This window comes from Narcine bancroftii, chromosome 5 (genome assembly GCF_036971445.1).
Source record: "Narcine bancroftii isolate sNarBan1 chromosome 5, sNarBan1.hap1, whole genome shotgun sequence".
NCBI lineage: Eukaryota > Metazoa > Chordata > Chondrichthyes > Torpediniformes > Narcinidae > Narcine > Narcine bancroftii.
The window spans coordinates 198,921,358-198,947,870 of record NC_091473.1 but is presented as its reverse complement, the minus strand read 5'-3'; the positions used below and the strand labels follow the sequence as shown (position 1 = coordinate 198,947,870).

The window sequence follows — 26,513 nt, the reverse complement described above, 5'->3', positions numbered from 1 at the left end:
ATATGAAAAGAAAGAAAGAAAGCGAAGAGTCTGGAGTGGTTGGGGAGGGAGGAGAGTGGGACTTCGTGTATCTCAGGCCAATGGGCCGAATTTACAATGATGGGAGGATTCAGCAATGCAGGGCCATGAGATACCACGATGCAAGTTCCAGGGGAACAAAGGGAAAAGATGTGTGGAAATGCATGCAAACAGAGGTTGGAAAATAGAGGGAGGGGAGGGAGAAATCAAGTCATTAGGAAAGGTTAATGTTGGACTCCTGGAACCCGAGACACAACGAAAATAATTTGGGTCCAAATCAATATATCGAGATGGTTTCCCCGCAAGAAGTGAGCGACCACCTGCCGAAAGCGGTTATCCTTCGCTCTCGCCGGCTGTTGAGAGTAAACAGTGAACACTGATGCAGACACAATTTCTCCGCTGATTGACTGAGTAATGAACCATTCGCTGTTCAGAACTGAGATGCAACAATCTTGATGCTGCCGAATCAGCAGTTTTTTTCTGACCACTTTTGCATTAAAATTAGAACGTCAAATTTTGTAACGTTAACAGGAACATTTTGGCAGCAAACCTGGGGAATTTGGACGGGGTGGGAAAAGACCAACAGCATTGTTAAAGAAACGCGGGAAATGGAGAAGCTGCGCGGAAAGTGGGGCGACAGGGAGCTCAACCGGATCGGGAGAGGAGACGCGGGTCCGTTTGAAAGGGAGCCTCGTCCACTGAAGCCGCGGGAACATGAGGGAGGGAGGGAGGGAGGGAGGGAGCGCGGAAATCGGATTCCATCGCCGACATCTCCAGCTGTGTCCGAACCAACGTTTGAGCAGGATGATGCTAAACCCTCTTTCTCAATCTGCTCTCTCCTTATTGTCCATCACTGAGCCCAGAGCCCGCCCGCCCGACACTCACTGAGCGCAGCTTCACCGCTCCTCTGATTGACAGCTCCCTTCGCCCGTCACGTGACGGCGTGTTCCGGGCCAGGTGCTCGCGTGCAATCGTACAGCGCTCTCCTCAGGAACGGGTCGGTGCACGGAGGAGGCCGCGGAGGTGATACTTGCCCCGGGGAGCGGCTGGGGTGTGGAGGAGTGTTCGGGGCCCGGACCTTGTTGGAGCCGGTGCTGCTGGCGGGTGAGGGCGAGCGGCACCAAGGTCCGGCCGGGGCCTCGTCCTCCCACAGTCGGGCCGGGGAGGGGAGGGAAGGGAAGGAGCGGGGATGGGTCCGTGACGATGCCGTGGGCGGCGAGTGTGTCCGGCTGCAGCCCCTGTCCCAATGGCCTCACGGATTGGTGGGGCCAGCAGTCGGACTGAGGGGGGGAGAGGGACAGGGGGCAGACAGGGTCCCACACAGGAGGGGCAGGGACGGGGTCCCACCGGGGAGAGGCCGTTCACCTGGTGCTGGAAGGATTTCATACAGAAAGTTTGCAGGGTGTAGAATATTTAAACATCACTCCCTCAAACACCAAGAGGGACTGGAGTCTTGTGGTTATTGAGGAAACAAATCAAAACAGGTCCTGGTTTTGTTGTCAACTGTAATTTTTTTTCAGGTTCAAGTTTATTGTACAAAGGTGCAGTGGGGAAGTTTGTTTTGGAGCAGTCCAGCTGGACATCCTGTAGATTGTCCAGCAAATAAGTCACAGTGCAGGAGTGCAAGTTCCAGGGTCAGATCAGTGGGTACAAGGCAAAAGCAGCATTATTTTACAAGGGTGGGGATCATTCAAAAGTCTGATGACATGGGGAAGGAAGAATCTGGTGGGGTGTGGAGGAGGGTAGAGGGAGTGTGTCTGGGAAGGGGTGAGTGTTTTAATATGTTGGTCGCTTTTCCAAGGCGGGAAGTGGAGGTGGAATGGATTCTCTCTGTCAATTTTAGTAACTGCGACCAAATATTTTAAAAAATTAACAATGCAGCACGGTTGAAGGCTCTCTGGTCCATGAAACCCATGGCGCCCAATTAACCTACCAATCGGGGGGGATTGGACAGACTGGATTGGATTTGAACCTGGGTCATTGCTGCTGTAATAGTGTTTCGTTACCATTCCACACAATTACATAAATTTAATTTCGAGACAAAATAAAGCAGCTGTGTTTGAAAACTATGTCTCATCCCATTGTATCTCTGTAATATGCTCAATGCAGAGAAGAAAGACAGGCTATTCAATCCAACTGGGGTCACACTGAGAGTGTCTGGGTATCTCCCCTCCTGTCAGTATTTTTGCTCTATATTCAGCCCCCACCTCCTCACCCTGCTGCAATTCTCTTCAGTTTTTTTCTCCTCACTAAGATTCCACTTCTGGACAGCTGCACTGTTCACCTCAAGGTAAGAAACAGGAGCAGGAGTCAGCCTCCTGGCCCATCGAGCTTACTCTTCTATTTTAATAAGAGTGTAGCTGATCTGGCTGTGGACTCAGATCCCCTTACCTGCTCATTCCCTACCACCCTTAATTCCCCAATCCATTAAAAATCTATCAATACATTAGGGAGAAGGGTCCCTGACAACGCCGTGGGCTGCTGCTCCTGACCCCACCACCCCAGCCGCACGGATGGGTGGGGGCAGCAGATGGAGGGATGGGGAGGACAGGGCTTTCAACAAGGCAATCTCCACTGCTTAATTGGGCAGGGAATTGCACAGATCCACCACTCTGAGAAGCCAATTTCCAATTCCACCCAGATGGCGGAACACAAAAGTGCAGGAGAAACTCGCCAGATCATTAAGCATCGGGGTTTGTAGATCCATTGGGTATGATTGGGGGCATCTGCCAAAACGTATGTCGAAAAAAAATCTGAAGGATTGTAAAGTAGCAGCTCAGGACCTTGACCAAATCTTACATTTCAAGTTGTAATGTAGTAAAATCAGCAGATTTTCATGGATTCAGATTAATGAGGGGGAAATAACATTTCCAGGGTGTAAAAGTAAGGTAAAGTGCAGTAAGTTACATGAAATCAAATGCCCTTCTTGTCATGGACTCTGTTTGGGATGGCTGGCTTGGAGAGTCTCAGGAACTGACATCAATTGTGATTCTGGTGAGAAGTTGAAAGAACTTGCGCACCACTCACCCTGATATAATTGGAGAGTCTGTGGTTCGTTCCTCATTTACACCCTCTACTTGGCCATAACTCTCAAAACCAATAGTGAAGGACAGACCTTACTTTGTTCATCTAGTTCAACTTCTCACAAAGCAGGTTTCAAGGCCTAATGGACCCCATAAATCAGGACCTTCACTTGCTGATCTTCCCAGTTAACAGGTTGCTCATTTTGAGGACTGTGAGTGGACAACTTCATTTTAAACAAAAATTCGTCATTAACCCTCTCGTTCCACAGGTTCAAGTTTATTATCATCTGACCGATACAACCAGAACAAACAGGGTTTCTCTGGATCAAATTATTTATTTAAATTTAGATCTACAGCACGGTAAGAGGCCCTTTCGGCCCATGAGCCCTTGCCGACCAATTAACCTACAACCCCCAGTATATTTCGGAGGGTGGGAGTAAACCAGAGCCCCAGGGAAAAGCGAACAAACTCCTGACAGACACCATGGGATTCGAACCCGGTCCCGATTGCTGGTGCTGTAACATTGCACTAACCGCTTCGCTAACTGTGCTGTCCATATATGAATATTTACATATAGATATTTTTGAATGATTTGTTCAGTAACTGCTCATTAATCTCAGAGCCTGCAGGAAGACGCTATTTCCCAGCCTGACAGCCCTGATTTTGATGCTCTGATATCATCTTCCTGATGGAAGTGGGTCAAGGATGCCGGGAGCTGGAGAAACTCAGTAGTTCAGGCATTATCAGTGGGAGAAAAATATTTCTGAGCGTTTCAGGCCAGAACCGCTCATCGAGACTCAGTGAAGTGGTTTGGCTCAAAATGTTGACCATTCAGTAGATGGTGTTTAGCTCCACACTCCATCACTCTCTCGTGTCTTTGCTTTTTTTCCTCCCCCGAGCCAAGTTTATTGTCATCTGATTGTACAAGGACAACCTGATGAAACAATGTTCTCCGGTTCTTGGTGCAAAACATAGAGACACACAACCAGACATAACACACACATACACACACACATACAGACAAATAGTACATATGCAGGACAGGTGAGGATATGCTTCCACACAAATAAATACATACGGTTTTGTACAAATAAGTATCTTGGATGGTTAGTGTGAGCTGTTCCTTTGGTCGTTCAGGATTCCTGTATCTTTTCCCCAACAGGAACAGCTGGAAGATGCTGTGTGCAGGGGTTTAGGGGTCCTAAATGATTTTGCGCACCCTCTTCAGACAGCGATCCTGCTAGATCATGTCGATTGTGGGGGTGGGGGGAGATAGAGAGAAGGGAGACTTCAGTGATCCCCTTTGTCACTCTTATGGTCCTGTAGATTGACCTCCAGTCCATTTCTCTGCAACAACAGTACCACACAGTGATGCAGCTGGGCCAGGGTGTTCTTTCTTGTAGAAAGTTGATATAATGGTGGCTGTTAGCCTTGCCCACTTCTCAGGAAATGCTGTTGCTCCTTCCTTGCAAGTGAGGAGATGTTGAGAGCCCATGATAGGTCACTAGTTAAGTGAACTCCAAGGAACTTGGTGCCCTGCCCAGTGCTAAGTCCCTTCTTTACCACCCTGTCCACCTGAGTCACCACTTTTCAGGGTACTCTGTTCCCAAGTCTCTCTGTTATACGAATCTCTCCAGGGCATGAGCATTTTTACAGGAGGTACTGGGGCATCAAAATTTATAGACACTGAAAAGACAGGCTGAGTTCCTCCAGTGTTTCAGTCAGTTTTTACCTTTCTCAAAATCAGAACATCCATAATGGGGAAAAAGCTGCTTCCCACACACTGTGAGATTAGTGAACAGTGTCCTCTAACCTTTGGGGTCTCATAAATAAAAGGAGAGAATTAAATTTTAGATTCAGATTTTTTGTAAGAGTATATACGTGACGTTACATACAACCCTGAGATCCTTTTTCTTGTTGGCCAGGCAGAATTACCACTTATCAGTAATGGAAAAAAACAGTACATAATGTACCATTATTGCAGAATATCTCTGTATTTTTACTTCATATATTTTTTGTATCTGTGATTATTGTGAACTGTGTATTGTGTGTGTGTGTGTGTGTGTGTGTGCGTGCGTGCGTGCATGCGCGCATCCCCCGTGGTCTGGAGGAACTCTGTAATGTCTGGTTGGATATGTACAGACAGATGATAATGAACTGAACTGGAATTGCAGTGTAGAGAAAGAAGAAAGTCTAGATCCTGGGACTGTTTATCACCGTCTACCACTAATGGGATTCATAGAAACCCTTGGACATGCTCTGTGGAGTGTACATCTCAGACAGCGCTGGGACTCTGTGGATGCCTAAGAGGTCCTGAAGGAGATTAGGGCACATGCTCTGAGACCAGATATTGATGCTGGAAGGGAGTTCATAGCCATGTGTAGTGTGTACCTGCCCAACTGATGGCAGGGAGGAAGGCAGCGCAGAAACAGGCCAGGTTGACTGGCTCTCGGTACCGCAGGGTGGATGTGATGTCACGGGCTGCTGCATGAACTATTCCCACCCTATGCTCCTTACCCGACCCCCGCGCCCCCCGGAGATTTCTTCTGCTTTGTATTGTCAACCTTGCCGTGATGCATTGCGGGCAACAGGCATGCGCATTATTCTGGTGCTGTCACTGGCAGAGCTGTTCTAGATGCCTGGGAGATTATGGGAAATGAAGATGGCCATTGATCCAGCTGTGCCCATCACTTTCTTTTTCTTTTGCTAGTAGACGGAGTCTGGGAAGTGGGACAGGCGAACTGTGGCTGTTCAGTTCTGCAAAACCTTGCCAAGATCCAAACCCTGGTAGGTAATGGCGACCGTTGGAACTGAAACAAAGCACAAATAAGAAATATAATAAAAGCAGAAAACACTTGAACCTTCAGGCAGCGTCTAAGGCAGTGGTTCTCAACCTTTTTATTTCCACTCACAATCCACTTGAAGTCATCCCTTTCTAATCCCTTACGCTGAATGCCACAGGTGCTCTGTGCTCAGTTGTTGAGAACCTCTGGTCTAAGGGGTCGGACTCCGTATGTTGACATTTCTTTTCCTCTCAATGAAGCTCCTCGAGCCGTTGACTTCCTCCTGCAGATTGGGTTTTGCTTCAGATTCTAGAATTTGCCATCTCTTGAACCCGGGAACTAAAACGTAAACTCTTTCCTGCTTTTGTCCTAATTAGATTTCCATCATCTGCAGAATTTTACTTTCCAGAAATAAGAAGTTGAATTTAAGCCTGAAAGAACAATTAAGATTCTTTAATTCAAGATTCTGAATAACTGTGGAAACAAGTTTCTCTTCTGCCTTTCTCTCTATTTAGAAAACTCATCACAACTTCCTCTATTCTGAGGTGACCAGCTTTTCCTCAGTCAAACCAGGTAATGGAAAGACCTCATCCCATGAATTATTCTGGGATAAATCCCCAATTCATCTCCAAAATATCCAAAGATATGCTGAACAATTCCTGTGAAAGATCCCACTCCCAATGATGGCACAGTTCGTGGCTATTATTGTACCAACAACACTGGTACAATTCGGTGCTGACTGGAAGGAGTTTCTATGTTCTCCCCATGTCTGCTTGTGTTTCCTCTTGGTGCTCCAGTTTCCTCCTGTCTCAAAAATGTGCAGGGTTTGTAGGGGTTAAATTTTTTTTAGATATACAGCACAGGAACAGGTCCTTTTGGCCCAAAAGCCTGTGCTGACCTATAACTCCCAGTACATTTTGAATGGTGGGTAGAATCCAGAGCCCCCAGAGAAAACCCACGCAGACACAGGGAAAATGTCAAACTCCTTACAGACAGCGCGGGTTTGAACCCTGGTCCAAATCGCTGGCCCCAAAACAATGTTTTGCTATCCAAGCCACCCCAGTCTCTTCACCCACTCCAAAGCATCTACATCTCTCCTGTAATAAGGCAACCAGGACTGAATGAAATACTCTCTTCACCCCTCCAGACTCTTCAGTATTGGGCGATCTTAACCAACTCCATGACCATTTCTCAAGCCCGAAACATTGGTCGTGTATCTTTACATTTGCTGCAGCCTCCCAGCATTTTCTCATACCATGATGAAGGGCTCAAGCCTGAAAAGTCAATTATACCTTTGGTACATAAATGGCACGATCTTGGCACTGTTTGACCTGCTGAGTTTCTCCAGCATTTTATATTTTTACTTTTCCATCAGTGGCTGAGGGGAAACTTGTCGATCGAGATACATGCACAAGAACTAATATACAAGTCTTCCTTTGAAGGGAGTTCTGTGAGAGTCTCTCTTACTGTTCCCCCTCTGTAATCCTCTGCTCTCAACCAGCATCTACAGATTTCCTTGTTTAACTCCATTGAGCTGCTCCACTGCGGAACCTCTCCGAGGAATGGCCACCCTGGAGCGGTTTTCCTTTACAGATGATACAAAGATGGGAGGATGGGCAGGTAGATAAAAACACACCGAAATGCCAAAGAAACAAGGCCGGTCTTTTCAGTGTCCATAGAAGACAAAGATAATTACCAGAGCCTTTCTTCAAGGAAGTCTCAGAAAGTCTCCAAATTCAAACAAAAGGGGAGGAATCCAGACCGACTAAAGGTGTTAATTGGATATGAAAAAGGTCAGGGAGATAATTGATCATATTTGTGTGAAAGGAGACAGGGAATGTAGAGACGGGAATAAGGAAAGGCCACGAGGCAAGGGGGTTTAATGAAAACCAGAGAACTTGATATTAATGCCATCCAGTTGGAGGGTGTCCAGAGGGAAAATGAAGTGCTGTTTCTTCAATTTGCGGGTGGTCTCAGGCTGGCAGTGCACAAGACCATGGACAGACATGCCAGCAAGGGAATGGGATGGGGAATTGAAATGGATGGCCACGCTATGATGTAGAGGAGACTACAGCAGGAGCACCGGATGCAGTAAATAACCCTGGCAGATTCACAAGTGAAATGTTGCTTCACATGGAAGGACGGTTTGGGGCCCTGAATGGTGGTGAGGGAGAAGGTGTGGGCACAAGTGGAGCATCTCCTACAGTCATAAGGATAAGTCCCAAGCAGAAGATTTGTGGGTGGGTGAATGGACAAGGGAGTCATAGAGGGAGTGGTCCCTGTGGAATGTGGTGAGGGGAGGAGTGCCTAGTGGTGGGATCATGAGGGGAAGGTAGGGTCGAGGAAGTCTGCAGAAGGACTTAGGCTGGTGGATTGGGCAAGGAAATGGCAGATGGAGTGAAGAGAAGAGTATGATCATGCACTTTGCTGGAAGGAATAAAGACGTGGACGTTCAGAAATCAGGCATGGAGGGATTTGGGAGTTTTTGTGCAAGACTCCTTAAAGGTGAACTTGCACGTTGGGTCAGTGGTGAAGAAGGCAAATGGAATGTTGGAATTCAGTTCCAGAGGGATAGAATGTGAAGGCAGGAAACTCTATGATGCATTGGGGAGAGCACAGTTTTGGACTCCATATCAAAAGAAGGGTGTGTTCACATTAGAGTGGAGCCCAGAGGGGGTTTACAAACTAACTTTGTTAGTTTTCGGGTAGTTTTAGGGAAGAGCAAGGAGGGGCCTAAAGTTGAGGTTCTGGACTGGAGAAGAGCAAATTTTGAAGGAATAAGAAGGGATTTGGGGAGTATTGAGTGGGACAGGATATTTTCAGGTAAGGATGTAAATGAAAAATGGAGGATATTCAAAAAAGAAATTTTGAGGGTACAGAGTAGATATGTCCCAGTGAGGATCAAAGGAAAGGCTGGAAGTCATAGGGAGGCTTGGTTTTCGAGGAATATTGGAAATTTGGTTAGGAGAAAAAGGGAGGTGTACAAGAGATATAACGAGCAGGGAGCTGAGAGTTTGAAGGAGGACTGCAGGGAGTGTAGAAGGAATCTTAAGAAAGAAATTAGAAAGGCCAAAAAAAGGCATGAAGAGGCTTTGGCAGACAGAGTAAGAATAAATCCAAAGGGTATCTATGGGTACATTAAAAGTAAAAGATTAGTGAGGGATAAAATTGGACCCCTTGTAGATAGCGAAGGTAGGCTGAGTGAGAAGTCAGAGGAAATGGGGAAAATTTTGAATGATTTCTTTGCCTCGGTATTCACTAGAAAAAAAAATATTGAACCAGTTGAAGTAAAGAAAAATAGTGGGGAGGTCATGAAGCATATAAGGATAACTGAGGAGATAGTGATGGCTGTGTTGAAAAAGATAAAGGTGGATAAATCTCCGGGACCGGACAAAATATTCCCAAGGATACTCAGAGAGGCTTGTGGACAGATAGTGGTGCCATTAACAGAGATATTTAGGATGTCACTGGTCATGGGGGAAGTGCCAAGGGATTGGAGGGTGGCGCGTGTGGTTCCGGTGTTTAAGAAAGGGTCCAAATGTAAACCTGGGAATTATAGGCCCATGAGTCTGATGTCTGTGGTGGGTAAGTTGATGGAAAGTGTTCAGAGGGATGGTATTTACAAATATTTGGAGGTACAGGGATTGCTAGGGAGTAATCAGCATGGTTTTGTTAGGGGTAGATCATGTTTGACAAACCTGATTGAGTTTTTCGAGGGGGTTACAAAAAAGGGAAAGCTGTGGATGTTGTCTATTTAGACTTTAGTAAAGCTTTTGACAAAGTTCCCCACAGGAGGTTAGGAAAAAAAGGTGGAGGCATTAGGTATAAATAAGGAGGTAGTGAAATGGATTCAGCAATGGTTGGATGGGAGGTGTCAGAGAGTACTGGTAGAAAATTGTTTGTCAAATTGGAGGCCAGTGACTAGTGGGGTTCCTCAGGGATCGGTCCTGGATCCACTAATTTTTGTTATATATATTAACGATCTGGAAGTAGGGGTGGAGAATTGGATAAGCAAGTTTGCGGATGATACAAAGATTGGTGGTGTTGTGGACAGTGAGGAAGATTACCATAGATTAAAAGGTGATTTAGGAAGGCCTGGAGGTGTGGGCTGATGGAATTTAATACAGATAAGTGTGAGGTGTTACATTTTGGAAAGGCAAATCTAAATAGATCATATGCATTAAATGGTTGGCTATTGAGATGTGCAGAGCAACAAAGGGATTTAGGAGTGATGGTAAATAGTACCCTCAAGGCTGATACTCAGGTAGATAGTGTGGTGAAGAAGGCATTTGAAATGTTGGCCTTCATAAATAGAAGTATTGAATTCAAGAGTAGGGAGGTTATGATGAAATTGTACAAGGCATTGGTGAAGCTAAATTTGGAGTACTGTGTACAGTTTTGGTCATCAAATTATAGGAAAGATATAAACAAAATAGAGAGAGTGCAGAGAAGGTTCACGAGAATGTTGACAGGATTTCAAGGTTTGAGTTACAGGGAAAGGTTGTGCAGACTAGGGCTTTTTTCTCTGGAGCCTAGAAGATTGGGGGGGACTTGATAGAGGTGTTTAAGATTTTAAAAGGGACTGAGTAAATGTGGATAGGCTTTTTCAATTAAGAGTGGGGGAGATTCAAACTAGAGGGCATGGTTTAAGATTGAAGAGGGAAAATTATAAGGGGAACATGAGGGGAAATTTCTTTACACAAAGGGTGGTAGGGATGTGGAATGAGCTTCTGGCAGACGTGGTTGAGGCGGGATCATTGGTTACATTTAAGGATAGACTGGATAGCTACATGGAGAGGAGAGGACTGGAGGGTGGGAATTTGTTATGGCATGGACTAGTAGGGCCGAACTAGCCTGTTCTGTGCTGTAAGTGGTTATATGGTTATATGACCCCTGAAGCTTCAGATTTTCATGCAAGGAGAATTTGAAGGTTCTGGGATTGTACTTGCCAGGGTTGGGGTTGAGAAGAATGAGGGAAACCCATGGAATACTGAAAGGCTTGGACTTTGTGGACATGGAAAGGATGTTTCCTCTAGTGGAGGAAATCTGTGACCAGAGGGGACAGCCTTGTGATACAAAAAGTCCCTTTAGAACAGAGGGGAGGAATTTCTTTTCACAGACGGTCGTGAATTTGGGGAATTTGTTGTTGTGAACAACAAATGGCTGTAGACATTTAAGGTGATGGTAGGAGGGGAATCAAGGATTTGAGGAGAAAGCAGTAGAATGGGGTGGAAAGGATAGAAAATCAGCAATAGTGGGGTGAGTTAGATGGGCCGAATGACCTAACCTGCAGATGATCTTATTATATTACAGTCAGCAACAGACATCACGTCCATGAACTTCGCAACATCAGAAGAGGTTTCCTCACCTGGATTTAAAATCAGCGCCTGTGTCAGAGGCAACCCCAGCTTCTAGTGCCCGGCCATCACTCTCTCTACATTTCCAAGAAAGCGGTTTGCTCACCACCCACGAAGCACCTGATCAATGGAGGATTCTCTGACCACAATACCCTGTGCTCAGCAAAGGGTTCCACAGCCACCGTTCTGAGCACTGTGCATGCACCTTTCAGGGGAGTTAGGAATCCATCCTGGGTAAGGTGTTTATCAGGGACCGAAGGCGATTCAGCACCAAGTGCTGGGAGCAGAGCGCAGCACCAGGTCCTGAAACAGAGGTCTCCCGTGGTTCTGGGGCTTGGATCGCCCAGTAGACGACACTTCTCACCAGGTCACGGCCCTAGTCATTGCCTCGGTGTTGATTTAACCCACGGCCCAACTCTCCAGGATTCTCCATCGGGCTGAGCACGTGCTCTGCGCCCCAGGGCAGGATTGCATTGATTTATCACCTGGTCACACACTCTCATCCCCACAGCAATGAATCCCCTCCAGTGCTCCATCTGTGGGAAGAACTTTAAAAGTTTGAGTAAGTTAACGAGACACCAGCAGATCCACACCGGGGAGAGACCCTTCACCTGCTCCGAATGTGGGAAGGGGTTCGTCCGGTCCTGCCACCTGCTGAGTCATCAGCTGGTCCACACCGGCGAAAAGCCCTTCATGTGTCCCCACTGCAACAAGGGCTTCAGTCAGTCCAGTAGCCTGAAGAGGCACCAGCGGGTCCACTCCAGGGAGATGCCATTCCCCTGCTCAGAGTGTGGGAAGGGATTTGCTCATTCATGTGACCTGCTGACCCACCGGCGAGTCCACACCGGCGAGAGGCCCTTCACGTGCTCAGAGTGCGGCAAGGGCTTCACGTGGTCTTCCAACCTGCTGGCCCACCAGCGGGCCCACTCCGGGGAGCGGCCCTTCACCTGCGTCGAGTGCGGGAAGGGGTTCAACTACTCGTCCCACCTGCTCAGGCACCGACGAATTCACACCGGGGAGATGCCATTCCCCTGCTCCAAGTGTGGGAAGGGATTTTCTCAGTCAACTGACTTGATGGGCCACCAGCGGGTCCACACCGGAGAGAGGCCATTCACCTGCTCAGAGTGTGGCAAAGGTTTCACTTTGTTGTCCAGCCTGGTGAAACACCAGCGAGTCCACACCGGGGAGAGGCCCTTCATCTGCTCGGAGTGTGGCAAGGGCTTCATATATTCTTCCGACCTGCTGATCCACCAGCGGGCCCACTCCGGGGAGCGGCCCTTCACCTGCGTCGAGTGCGGGAAGAGGTTCACCAATTCATCCCACCTGCACACACACCAACAAACTCACACCGGGGAGAGGCCATTCCCCTGCTCTCAGTGCGGGAAGGAGTTCACTCGCTCCTCCAACCTGCTGAGACACCAGCAGGTCCACACCAGGATGATGGTTTAACTGAACGGCATGTTAAATGGTTAAATGTTGCTGCTGGAACCCTGAGACACTGGCACATTCGCATTGAAGGTTTAACAGTGATGTATAATAAACTGGCAGTCACTGAGATGGGGAGATTCACAGTGGGGAGAAACCTTCAGTGTGTTTTACATTGACAATTTATCCACTGAAATACCAGCAGGTTCACAATGTGATTGCCAGTGTTGGCAACTCCTGTGACTGGGCTGGAGTCTGAGATTCTAGGCCTGGGACAAATAAACCTCCCATATCTCATATACTTGTGTCTGCAATATTCACAATGCAAAGGAGAGAGGCCATTCAGCCCAGTGGGTCTCTTCTAGTTTTTCTGCTTCATGCCAGCCTCCTCTCACCTTGTGGAACTGACCTTGGATCTCTCTCTATGCAAGGTTCCCCATGTTGTTCAGTTCCACTTCCTCCCCTGAGGGGAGGGATTCCACCTTGTCCCCACTCTGCATTTTCCCCCTGAATTCCCTACACTAGTCTTTGTGGCCTGTGGGAGAAGTGGAGGGATGCTAGGGTCTTGCTCCCAAACATTCTGTGTCTCTGGGGCCAGGACTATGAGTCTGAATGGAATATTAACATTTTATTCCCAAACGCTGCCAGCAAAACAGAGCTGTGAATAGATGGGGAGGGGGTGGAGACCCAGATGAGTCTTGTGTCCACTCGAGGCAGCAGTGGCAGGAGCCTGGGAGGGGTCAAGTTCACTATCACTTGTGATTTATTAAACCGAGTACATTGGAGCATAGTCCACGTCCTTCAACCCACGATGTTGTGCTGACTTATGTAAACCTACCCCATAACAATCTAATTTCCCCACCTCTCCTCTCATCCCACTATTTTGTCACATTGATCTAAGTGTCCGGCTTCACCACCATTACCATCAATGTATTCCAGTCTCCCACCACCCTGAGTAAAAATCTTACCTCCCCTGTCTTCTCTAAATGCTTCTGCACTGGCCTGAGATATACTGTATGTCCTCTGCTGAAGTCACCCTAGGGAAAAAGGGTGCTGACTCCACCCTGTTGCTCCAAGGAGAAAAGCCCTGTCAACCTTGCTTCATAAGACATGTCCTCCAATCCAGGCAATATATTGGTAAATCTCTCAGCCCATGCCGACCAATTACATCTAATTGACCTATGTTTTGAAAGGTGGGAGGAAACAGGAGCCCCTTGGTGAAAACCCACACAGACATGGGGAGAAACACACAAACTTCTTACAGTGGGATTTGAACCCTTGTTCAAACCACTTGCGCTGTTTCACCCACTCCAAAGCATCTACATCTCTCCAGTAACGAGGCAACCAGAACTGAATGCAATACTCTCTTCACAATGTAGTCCCTCCAGACTCGTCGGTTTTGGCTGATCTTAACAAACTCCACAACCAGTTCTTTCCCATCACTGTTCACGTCAGTGGATAAGAGGGGGAAACTGGCGGTCAAGATACATACGCAAGAACTAACAACTCTCCCTTTGAAGGGAGTTCTGTGAGAGCCCCCCCTCACTGATCACCCTCTGTAATCCTCTGCTCTCAACCAGTATCTGCAGACTTTCTTGTTTAACTCCATTCAGCTGCTTCACTGTGGAACCTCTTCGAGAAATGCCCAACCTGAAGTGTTGATGTTGGGGGGGGGGGGGGGCGGGGGGTGGGGTAGGGGTGGTAATGTTGAGGAAGTCTGCAAAAGGGTTTAGATCAGTTGGAAGATTGGGCAAGGAAATTGCAGATGGAGTGCATGATGTCATGGATCTATTAATATTTAGGTTAATGTTAAACTATATTTCATAAAAGTCTGTAATGTAAATTAAATGTGTTTCTAGAGGAAATTGAGGGCTGGTACAGGGCTGCACACACCCATACAATCAGAAGTGAGGTGATCTTTGGAGTCGCAGCATCTAGAAAGACAGCTGATGGAACTGAGGTGGATTTTAATTGATTCAAGAACAATGAGGTGTTTGCTCTAGTAAAAACTGAAGTATCTTAGTACTCAATAAGAACTGCTGAAGGAGACCATCTGTTTTCAACAAACCAAACCACTTAAGCCTCTTGAAACAGGTGCGGTCAGAGGTTATTATGGTTTTGGAGGAGGCAAGATGTTTGGCAGAAATGAAACTAAACTGTTAAAGATTCCAATACATGGTTTCCAAGAATTAAGATTGTCTCATTGATGATATAACGTCACATGATTTTGAGAAATATCTTGGCAAATTAATTCATTTTGAATCAGTTCAGAAGTAAAGACCCTGGGAGACACGCACAGGTCTTGGGCCTTTGTGACAGGGTTGAATTGCAGTAATTGGAATATGTATTACTCCTAATAAAGTGGCTTTCAAAAGGGAGACCACATTCTGACTACTCATGGAAGAAAATTGAAGATAGAAGATCTGAATATTGACCTGGAAAGACAGGCCTTGTATTATCCTGATCACCCCCTTTGCCTCCCAAATGATCTGGAGTTCATCCAACTCCTTAACTTGGTTTGGCAGGAGCTGCAGCTGGATGCACTTCTCACTGATGAAGTTGTCATGGATACTGCTGGCTTCCCTGATGACCCACATTCTGCAAGAGAGCATTCCCTTGCCTCGGCTGTCATTCCCACTGTTTATGCTGGAGGAAGAAAATAGGTGATTTCTGAAACCTGCCCTTACCTGTGCCTACCTGGTGAATGAATACTCTTTGTTCCTTGAATAGGGTTGCCTTTTCTTACTTCAACTCCTACTATCCCTTGCTTTGGACTGAAGCCTGTTGAACAAAAGCCTTTCCACTCTGATGATGACCTACACTGTCCCTCACTTTTATAGGGATACTCAGCTCTTCCTCCAAACAACTTCTTGCTGCTGCCTCAGCCCTTTTTAAATTCTAACTGCTGCTGCTCCTCGGGTCACCTGACCTCTCTTGGTCCAAGCAGTTTCCTCCTCCAATCAAGGCAAATGGAATGCTTGTATTTTCAAGAGGGAGAGAATATCCCTCAATAGAATATAATCCTATATAATCTGTAGAATATTGGGTGGCACAGTAAGTGTAGCAGTGAATGCAACACTTACAGCACCAGCGAACGGGAATGGTGTTCAAATCCTGCATTGTCTATAAGGAGTTTGTACTTTCTCCCCGTGGCTGCATGGATTTCCCCTAGATATTCCAGTTTCCTTCCATCATTCATAGTGTACCAGGGGTTTCAGGTTCATTGGGTGTAATTGGGCAGCACAGACTCGTGGGCTGTATGTCTAACTCAAAGCAGGGATGTAACGAGGCTTTATGAAGCATTGGTGAGAGCACTGCTTTGGGCTCCATATCAAAGGAAGGGTGTGTTGGCATTGGAGAGGGCCCAGAGGAGGTTTACAAAGATGACCCCTGGAATGACGGATTTACATAGAATTCAAAGACTCTGGGGTTGCAAGAATGAAGGCTGGGTTCAAACCCATGGGTTGAAACCCATGGAATACTGAAAGGCCTGGATTTTGTGGATGAGGAGACGATGTTCCCTGTAGTGGGGGAATTTGTGACCTGAAGCACAGCCTTGGAATACAAAACGTCCCTTTAGAACAGAAAGCAGGGATTTCTTTATGGTCAATTTCTGGAATTTGTGGCCAGGAACAGCTGTGGATATTTAAGGTGGTGCTAGGAAGGGAATCAAGGATTGGCGGAAGGATGCAGGAGAATGGGGTTGAAAAGGATAATAAATCAGCCATGATGGAATGGCAGGACAAATTTGATGGGATGAATGGCCTAACCCACTTATGATCTTATGGTATTACAGTTAGCAACATCCATGAACTTTGCAGCATTGGGAAATGTGGACATTAAATCTGCCCTTATGTCAGAGGCAACCCCAGTTCCTATCACCTGGCCATCACTCTCCCCAATTGCATTTCCAAGTGGAGGTTTGCTTACCACCCACTAAGTGTGCAATCAAAGGCGGCTTCTCTGACCACAATGCTTGGCAGCCACCATTCTGAGCACCATGTATGCATCTTCCGGGGAAGCTGGCAATGTATCCCAGGCAAGGTGCTTGTTGGGGACCAAAGGTGATTCAGCACTGGATGCTGGGTGCCAGGACCAGAGTGCATCACGCAGTCCTGTGGTTCTGGGGCTTTCAACTTCTGGCTAGAGGACTCTTCATCCCACATCCGTGTTGATTTAATCCATTGCCCAGCTCTCTGGGAGTTTCAATGAAGCTGACCATTCGCTGCGTGCCCCGGGGCAGGGCTGCATTGATTTATCCCTTGGTCACATCCTCTCAGCCCCACAGTGGTGAACCTGTTTCAGTGCTTCAACTGCAGGACAGGTTTTAAAGCAATGTTACTCAACCTTTTTCTTTCCATCCACCTTAAGCAATCCCTTACTACTCACAGAGCACCGATGGCATAGGGAATACTTAAAGTGGTATGTGAGTGAAAATAGGTTGAGAACCACTATTTTAAAAGGTCAATGAGTTAACTAAACACTGGTGGGTCCATACCAGGGGATGCCCTTCACCCAGACCTCCAACGTGGGTCCACACTGGGGAAAAGCCATTCGCCTGCCCTGTGTGTGAGAAGGCCTTCAGGGACCCCAGCAGATGCACAAGTAGGAGATGCCCTTCGCCTGCTTTGAATGTAGTGAGAGATTCCGCAAGTCTCACAAGTTGAGGAGGCACCAGTAGGTCCACACTAGGGAGAGGCCCTTCACCTGCCCTTGGTGCGACAAGGGCTTCAGCGAACGACCAAACTTGACTACCGGTTCACCTGCCTTGTGATGAGCCGCCACAGAACATTCATAATTCACAATCCAGATCATATGTTTTTAAAAATAGAAAAACTAATAAAAAAGGGGAAAAAAAGAATGAAAAAAGTATGAAAAGAAAGAAAACTCCATCCCCTCCCTAATCATGTTGCCATGTGCTACATATGATTAGCGTTAAAATAAAAAAAAGGGAAAAATATATAAAAACACATGGAAAGACACAGGTCAGTGACATTGGAGTGAAATTATAATGTCAGAAAGTGAGTTGTCATAAATGGAGATTCTGCACAATGCAAGAGAGTCATTGAGTTCAGGTGGACAGATGCTGGAATAAAATATTTGGGTATTCGTGTGGAACCAGAGTTTAAAAACCTATTTAAATTCAATTACTCACTCTTATTAAAGAAAACAAGAGAAGATTTGGAAAGATAGAATACGTTACCTATCACTTTAATAGGTGGAGTAAATTGTGTTAAGATGACTGTTTTTCCTAGAATACTTCATATTTTTCAATCGATTCCAATTGCAATTCTTCAAAAATTTGTTCAGGAATTAAATGCTTGTGTGAGAAAATTTTTTATGGAAAGGAAAACTGGCCCCGGTGAAGCGTTCACACTATGCGAGCGAGGAGAAGAATGACACACACAACAAATCCTTGGAATCGAGACTGGTCTATTGCTCAGGCCGTCACGCTTTTATGGATCCCAGGCACTGACGTCAGGGCCCTGCATCATTGGAGCGCCGGCCTGGGATTTGGCCAGCATTCCTGTCACAGTTCCCTGTCTTCCTGCCATATGGGAGGTCACCTGAGACGATGGCCAGTGTCACCCCCATGTTTGCGCGGCTGTCACATTCGTAAGCCGGTCTGTGTCTGCATGTGTGGGCCGCTACAGGATACCCCCAGACTGCAAACTTGGGCAGTCTGTCCCTGCAACACTGGGGAGGAGTTGAGATCCACTGGTTGCAGTTCAGATATGCCGGTTTCAGGTGGTTGATGGTAAAAGTCTCCTCCTTATTACTGATGTTGAGGACAAAAATTGAACCATTGTCCATGATAACCCTGTAGGGTTACAAGCACCTTGTAGGGTTGTTGGAGGGGCAGCCGGTGAGTGTCCCTTCATACTGTCAAGACTTTAAGTTCCTGGAGATGTTATGCTTGAGCTGGCCATTTGGTGGGAGTTGCTGCAAGACCAGGGATCCCAGTTTTCACCGCAAGTTCTTGAGGGTTGCCATGGGGTCTTCTGGGTATTTATTGGGGGCTAGGAACTCCCCAGAATGATTAAAGGTGGGCTCCGCTGCCGAGGCAATGAAGTCTTCCTTCAGTGCGAATCCCTAGCAGGAACCAAGGTAGTTCGACTACTCGGGACCCTTGAGCCAGGCCATCAAGGCTGCTTTGTGTTACCTGTGAATCTGCTCCATCAACCCATTGCCCTGAGGTGATATGCCATGGTGTGGTGGAGCTGTGTCCTCAGGAAGTTAACCAGTTCTGCCTAGAGCCCAGAAGTGAATTGTGCCCCCCCCCCCTCCCCGTTCGAGGTAAGGTGCTCTGGGACTCCGAATCCAGACACCCGTGTGTTGGTCAGTGCCCTAGCTCAGGTTTCTATGGTGGGACAACCTCAGCCCACCTCATGGAGTGGTCAATCATGGTCAAGAGGTATCTCACCCCACGGGAAACTGGTAGTGGTCCCACTATGTCAATATGTATGTGGCTGAACCTGTGTAGCTCGCCCTCATGTAAATCTGCACTTAGGAGGACTAGCAGTTCATGCAGGTTTTGGCCCACTGGATGATCTGATTATGGAGTTTGCCACCTTCTTGACCATGATGTGCCATTATGGATGGCATCGAAAACCTGGCACCTCGGGTGGGGGTGGAGGTTACGTGATGGCATAGAGGACGCAGCACAACCTCCCATCTCCTGGAGGTATCATCAAAAAAAAGTGCTAATTTAGTAAAGTTTAAGTCATCAGAACTATTTTAAAGATCATCTAAAGTTACTGTTGACAAGAGAACAATGCCACTGTGCAAAATAAATATACCTTAAGATTACACCAAAACAAAAATGCGAAGCTGGCCTCTGAAGTATCTTCTGGGACTGCTGGAGACAGCCCCGGTCAGCGACCATCCCATGGAGCCACCTCTGCGTCATTTTGCAAGTTTAATTGAGGGTAAAACATCCTAACCATGACAATTTGAAAATGGAATATTTAAATTACTGAAGTTTGAAAATACATCAAAAATCCCTTCATTATTCTCTACGCAAACTACAGCCCTGAATCGTTCCCTTGAAGCTAGCTATGAAACTTATCTGCTGATAGTAAAACATGGGACGAATCATATGAATGGGAACTGATTAAACCGGCAATATCATTGCTTCTCAAAACTTTTCTGCGAAAGGATGACAAAGCAATGCTAAAGAATACTGTCTGCAACAGAATAGATGACATGGGTCAAGATGTTGAAAAACAGCTTATTGAGAAGTTGAAATCACGAAAATTCTCAATGTAACTGGATGAATCTACCACACGGGTGAGTGAGGCTCTGTTATTGGCATACGTGAGATACTTTGATCTTGAAGAATTGCAAGAAGGGATGTTTGTTTTGTGAATCATTAGAAACAACCAGTACTGCAAACAAGGTTTCCCCTGTTCTACATGAGATACTGCATTCTGTGATCAAGTGTATCAATGCCATCAAAGCTAATGCCAAATGTGAATGTCCTTTTAAGCAGTTTTGTGTCGATAAAAATGCAGAACATGTGAGATTGTTGCTTCGCACTGAGGTAAGGTGATTGTCAAAGGGAAACTGTTTCAAAAGGTTTATGGAACTGTTTGATCTCCTCAGCGAGTTTTTGAAGGACAAACCATAAATGAAGCTCTTGCTAACAACAGATGGCAAAGCTTATGTGAAATAATTGACAGACATTTTTGAGAAACTAAGTTCATTGAACAAGCAACTCCAAGTAGCAAATATGATGCTCATTGATGCAAAAACAAAGATAGTTAGATTAATGACACTTCTAGAATTATGTCAAAGGAATATTTCTACAAGAAATTTCAGCCAATTCTGTTGGTTGAATAAGTGTGAGGCAACTTTTCTTTTTTCTTTGGCTTGGCTTCGCGGACGAAGATTTATGGAGGGGTAACGTCCACGTCAGCTGCAGGCTCGTTTGTGGCTGACAAGTCCGATCTGACAGGCAGACACGGTTGCAGCAGTTGCAAGGGAAAATTGGTTGGTTGGGGTTGGGTGTTGGGTTTTTCCTCCTTTGTCTTTTGACAGTGAGGTGGGCTCTGCGGTCTTCTTCGAAGGAGGTTGCTGCCCGCCGAACTGTGAGGCGCCAAGATGCACGGTTTGAGGCGATATCAGCCCACTGGTGATGGTCAAATGTGGCAGGCACCAAGAGCTTTCTTTAGGAAGTCCTTGTACCTCTTCTTTGGTGCAACTCTGTCTCGGTGGCCAGTGGAGAGCTCGCCATATAACACGATCTTGGGAAGGCGATGGTCCTCCATTCTGGAGACGTGACCAACCCAGCGCAGTTGGATCTTCAGCAGCATGGATTCGATGCTGTCGGCCTCTGCCATCTCGAGTACTTCGATGTTGGAGATGAAGTCGCTCCAATGAATGTTGAGGATGGAGTGGAGACAACACTGGTGGAAGCATTCTAGGAGCCGTAGGTGATGCTGGTAAAGGACCCATGATTCAGAGCCAAACAGGAGTGTGGGTATGACAACGGCTCTGTATATGCTAATCTTTGTGAGGTTTTTCAGTTGGTTGTTTTTCCAGACTCTTTTGTGTAGTCTTCCAAAGGTGCTATTTGCCTTGGTGAGTCTGTTGTCTATCTCGTTGTTGATCCTTGCATCTGATGAAATGGTGCAGCCGAGATAGGTAAACTAATTGACCGTTTTGAGTTTTGTGTGCCCGATGGAGATGTAGGGGGGCTGGTAGTCATGGTGGGGAGCTGGCTGATGGAGGACCTCAGTTTTCTTTAGGTTGACTTCCAGGCCACAAATGCCATTGTTGACCATTTGAAAACATTGGTTACCGACTTCAATGATAGATTTTGTGATTTAAAAGCAATGGATTTTCCCTCTTGGTTGACTCAGCCATTGCTGGTGGACTTATCTGAAGTTCCAGTGCAATACCAAGAGGAATTATCTGATGAATGATGCAACATGATGAATGTGTGAAAACTGTTCTAAATGAAAGGACCCATGATGTCGCTCTCTAACAAGATCAAAAAGAAATACCAAAACTCAATTATATTAGCAAGGGAACTATTGATACATTTTCCATCATCTTATTTAGTAGAATGTGGCTTCAGTGCTGTTAGACAAAGGAGGAAAAACCCAACACCCAACCCCAACCAACCAATTTTCCCTTGCAACCGCTGCAACCGTGCCTGCCTGTCCCACATCGGACTTGTCAGTTACCAACGAGCCTACAGCAGACGTGGACATACTCCTCCATAAATCTTCGTCCGTGAAGCCAAGCCAAAGAAGAAACTGTTAGTGATTTGCTACAAGCTAAGTGAAACCAACTGGAAATTACAAAATGTGGAGTTTTAAGGTTGAAACTAACAAAATTAGTCCCTCGAATCAAAAAAAAATCTGCAGCCAGCTTCAGGTGCAAGGTTCCACTGAAGTGACGAAGTTGTTGAATGTGTGTTTGAGATGGTTGACATATTGAAATAGTAGTTGAATATGAAATATGTGCTCCAGTGTATTCTCAACCTTAATTGCATTGAAATACACTTTCAGTAAATGATTTAATTAAAATTCTTTTGAATATATAACATTTTTCCACCAATGGTGGAGCATCTGTTCTTTTTTTTAAATTAAAGTGGTGCCTAGGGCAAAAAGGTTGCGAACCACTGGCTTACAGACTCTTACCCCAACCCAACCTCAGGTACTGCTCCCCAAATAGCCAGGCTCCCTAATCCCAACTCACCCCAGCCCCTCCATCACCAGAATTTGGAGAGGAGGGAGAAGCTATCAGTTGCCTTTCGGTCAATGGGACTGGACAGAATAGATGGGCCAAATGACCTGTTTCTGTTCTGTAGTTCAACAGCAGAAAGAACATTCAAATAATCTGAACTAAAGTCCAAGTCTAGCCCTCATTATTCAACAGACAACACACCAGATGTTCAGAGTCCAGGTCATTTATTTGGCATGTACCAAGTACATTACACTGCAGGACAGTTACAGGGACTGTTAAGATCAGCTGGACGGGGATAGGATGGTGGAAACGGTCCAACCCTGGTTAAAATGACAGGGGTGTAGGGTCAGTTCAGAAAAAGAATTGGCTCACTTATGGACCTGCTGATGCTTCAACAGACTGGATGACTTGGTGAAGCTCTTGCCACAGGGGAAGCAGGTGAATAGCCTCTCACCAGTGTGGACCTGCTGGTGGGTCCTCAGTCTGGAAAAATGGATGAAAACCTTTCCGCACTTGGGGCAAGCGAAGGGCCTCTAACCGGTGTGGATCCGCTATTTGCCTTGGCGAGTCTGTTGTCTATCTTGTTGTCAATCCTTGCATCCGATGAAATGGTGGAGCCGAGATAGGTAAACTGGTTGACCATTTTGAGTTTTGTGTGCCCGATGGAGATTTGGGGGCTGGTAGTCATGGCGGGGAGCTGGCTGATGGAGGACCTCAGTTTTCTTCAGGCTGACTTCCAGACCAAACATTTTGGCAGTTTCTGCAAAACAGGACGTCAAGTGCTGAAGAGCTGGCTCTAAATGGGCAACTAAAGCGGCATCGTCTGCAAAGAGTAGTTCACGGACAAGTTGCTCTTGTGTCTTGGTGTGAGCTTGCAGGCGCCTCAGATTGAAGAGACAGCCACCCGTGTGGTACCGGATGTAAACAGCGTCTTCATTGTTGAGGTCTTTCATGGCTTGTTTCAGCATCATGCTGAAGAAGATTGCAAAGAGGGTTGGTGCGAGAACGCAGCCTTGCTTCACACCATTGTTTTTTTATTTTTATTTTTTATTTTTCACACCATAAATCACATTAACCATGGTACACACTTTTTCCTTTTCACACATATACAGTGCCATTTTCTCCCCCCCCCTCCCTCCTCCCATCCCACCCTCCCTACCTCCCTCCTCCCGTCCATTTAAGGTATAAAATCTAGGATACATTAAACCAGTCAGACAATGTTGTCATTCAATAAAAATACACCAGAAATTCTACTGAGTCCATTCTTTTCATTTCCTTTTCCTTCCGTTAACTTAGGTAATGATTGTCCCCGGTAGGTTTTCGCTATTGTATTTAATGTAAGGCTCCCATATTTGTTCGAATATTTCAATATTATTTCTTAAACTATATGTTATTTTTTCTAATGGAATACATTTATTCATTTCTATATACCATTGTTGTATTTTCAAATTATCTTTTTGCAACGGCTAGAGCTATCTTAACAAATCTTTTTTGTGCATCCTCCAAATCAATTCCAAATTCTTTGTTTTTTATGTTACTTAGGAGGAAGATCTCTGGATTCTTTAGTATATTGTTTTCTGTTATTTTATTTAATATCTGATTTAGATCTTCCCAAAATTTTTCTATTTTCTCACATGTCCAGATTGCATGAATTGTTGTTCCCATTTCTTTTTTACATCGAAAACATCTATCAGATACTGTTGGGTCCCATTTATTTAACTTTTGAGGTGTAATGTATAGCCTGTGTATCCAGTTATATTGTATCATACGTAACCTCGTATTTATTGTATTTCTCATCGTTCCGGAGCATAACTTCTCCCATGTTTCCTTTTTTATCTTTATATTTAAATATTGTTCCCATTTTTGTTTAGTTTTACCATTTGTTTCCTCATTCTCCTTTTCTTGCAGTTTAATATACATATTTGTTATAAATCTTTTGATTATCATTGTATCTGTAATCACATATTCAAGGTTACTTGCCTCTGGCAAACTCAAACTGCTTCCTAATTTATCCTTCAAGTAGGATCTCAATTGGTAATATGCCAGGGCTGTATCTTGAGTTATATTGTATTTATCTTTGATTTGTTCAAAGGATAAGAATCTATTTCCTGAAAAACAATTTTCTATTCTTTTAATCCCTTTTTTTCCCATTCTCTAAAGGAAAGGTTATCTATTGTAAAAGGGAGTAACTTGTTTTGCGTCAATATTAGTTTTGGTAATTGATAATTTGTTTTATTTCTTTCTACATGAATCTTCTTCCAAATATTGAGGATATGATGTAATACTGGAGAACTTCTATGTTGTACCAATTTTTCATCCCATTTATATAATATGTGTTCAGGTATCTTTTCCCCTATTTTATCTAATTCTAATCTCGTCCAATCTGGCTTTTCCCTTGTTTGATAAAAATCTGATAGGTATCTTAATTGTGCGGCTCTATATAATCTTTAAAGTTTGGTAGTTGAAAGCCTCCTTGTTTATACCATTCTGTTAATTTATCTAGTGCTATCCTCGGTTTCTCCCCTCTTCATAAAAATTTCCTTATTATTTTCTTTAACTCCTTGAAGAATTTCTCTGTCAGTTGTATTGGCAATGCCTGAAATAAGTATAATATCCTTGGAAAAATGTTAATTTTAATACAGTTTATCGTTCCTATTAGTGTTAGTGGTAAATCTTTCCAATGCTCTAAATCGACTTGTAATTTTTTCATTAGTGGATAATAATTGAGTTTATATTGTTGGCCGAGATTTTAGTTTATTTGTACACCTAGGTATCTTATTGCTTGCATTTGCCATCTAAATGGTGATTCCTTCTTAAATTTTGAGAAATCTGCATTATTCATAGGCATTGCTTCACTTTTATTTACGTTTATCTTGTAACCCGACACTTCTCCATATTCCTTCAATTTCTTATATAATTCTTTTATTGATAGTTCTGGTTCTGTTAAGTACACAATAACATCATCCGCAAATAAACTGATTTTATATTCCTTGTCTTTTATTTTTATTCCTTTTATATTATTTTCTGTTCTTATCAATTCTGCTAGTGGTTCTATAGCTAACGCAAACAATAAAGGTGATAGTGGGCATCCCTGCCGTGTTGATCTGCTTAAGTTAAATTGCTTTGATACATGTCCATTTACTGTCACTTTCGCTAATGGTCCCTTATATAATGCTTTAAACCAATTAATATACTTCTCCGGTAAACTGAATTTTTGCAATACTTTGAACAAATAATTCCATTCTACTCTGTCAAAGGCCTTCTCTGCGTCTAAAGCAACTGCTACTGTAGGTGCTTTATTCCCTTCTACTGCATGAATTAAGTTAATAAATTTACAAATATTGTCTGTTGTGCGTCTTTTTTTGATAAATCCAGTTTGGTCTAAATTTACCATTTTCGGTACATACTCTGCTAATCTGTTTGCTAATAGTTTAGCTATTATCTTATAATCTGTGTTAAGTAAAGATATTGGTCTATATGACGCTGGTGTGAGTGGATCTTTCCCTTGCTTTAGTATTACTGTAATTATTGCTGTTGTACATGAATCTGGTAAGCTTTGTGTTTTATCAATCTGGTTGATTACTTCCAGGAGGGGCAGAATTAATAAGTCTTGAAATGTTTTGTAGAATTCTATTGGGAATCCATCCTCTCCTGGTGTCTTATTATTTGGTAATTTTTTTATTATCTCTTGTATTTCTACTATTCCAAATAGCTCTGTTAATTTATTTTGTACCTCTATTTGTAGTTTTGGTAGTTCAATTTTAGTCAGAAATTCATCTATTTTCCCTTCATTTTCAGTTTGGTATAATTGTTCATAGAATTCTCTAAAGTTTTCCTTAATTTCTTTTGGATTATATGTAATTTGTTTGTCTTTTTTCCTAGATGCCAATACCATTTTCTTAGCTTGTTCTGTCTTAAGCTGCCATGCTAGGATTTTGTGCGTTTTTTCACCTAGTTCATAATATTTCTGTTTTGTCTTCATTATATTCTTCTCCACCTTATATGTTTGTAGTGTTTCATATTTTATTTTTTTATCCACCAATTCTCTTCTTTCAGTTGTATCTTCCTTCATTGCTAATTCTTTTTCTACATTTACTATTTCCCTTTCCAACTGCTGTTTCCTGATTATAATCCTTCTTCATCTTGGTTACATAACTTATTATTTGCCCTCTAATGAATGCTTTCATTGCATCCCATAGTATAAACTTATC

At 44.6% G+C, this 26,513-nt stretch overlaps 1 protein-coding gene across 1 annotated transcript in view; it reads left to right on the top strand.

Moving 5' to 3' along the window:
• Nucleotides 1-26,513, top strand: part of LOC138764540 (zinc finger protein 420-like) — a 76,096-nt gene that overhangs the window by 30,605 nt on the left and 18,978 nt on the right. Inside the window, exons 3-4 of the mRNA XM_069940630.1 lie at nucleotides 5,752-5,828; nucleotides 11,138-12,618. Of these exons, the coding sequence (XP_069796731.1) occupies nucleotides 11,695-12,618 (924 nt within the window). The 5' untranslated portion in view covers nucleotides 5,752-5,828; nucleotides 11,138-11,694. The remainder of the gene's footprint in view (nucleotides 1-5,751; nucleotides 5,829-11,137; nucleotides 12,619-26,513) is intronic.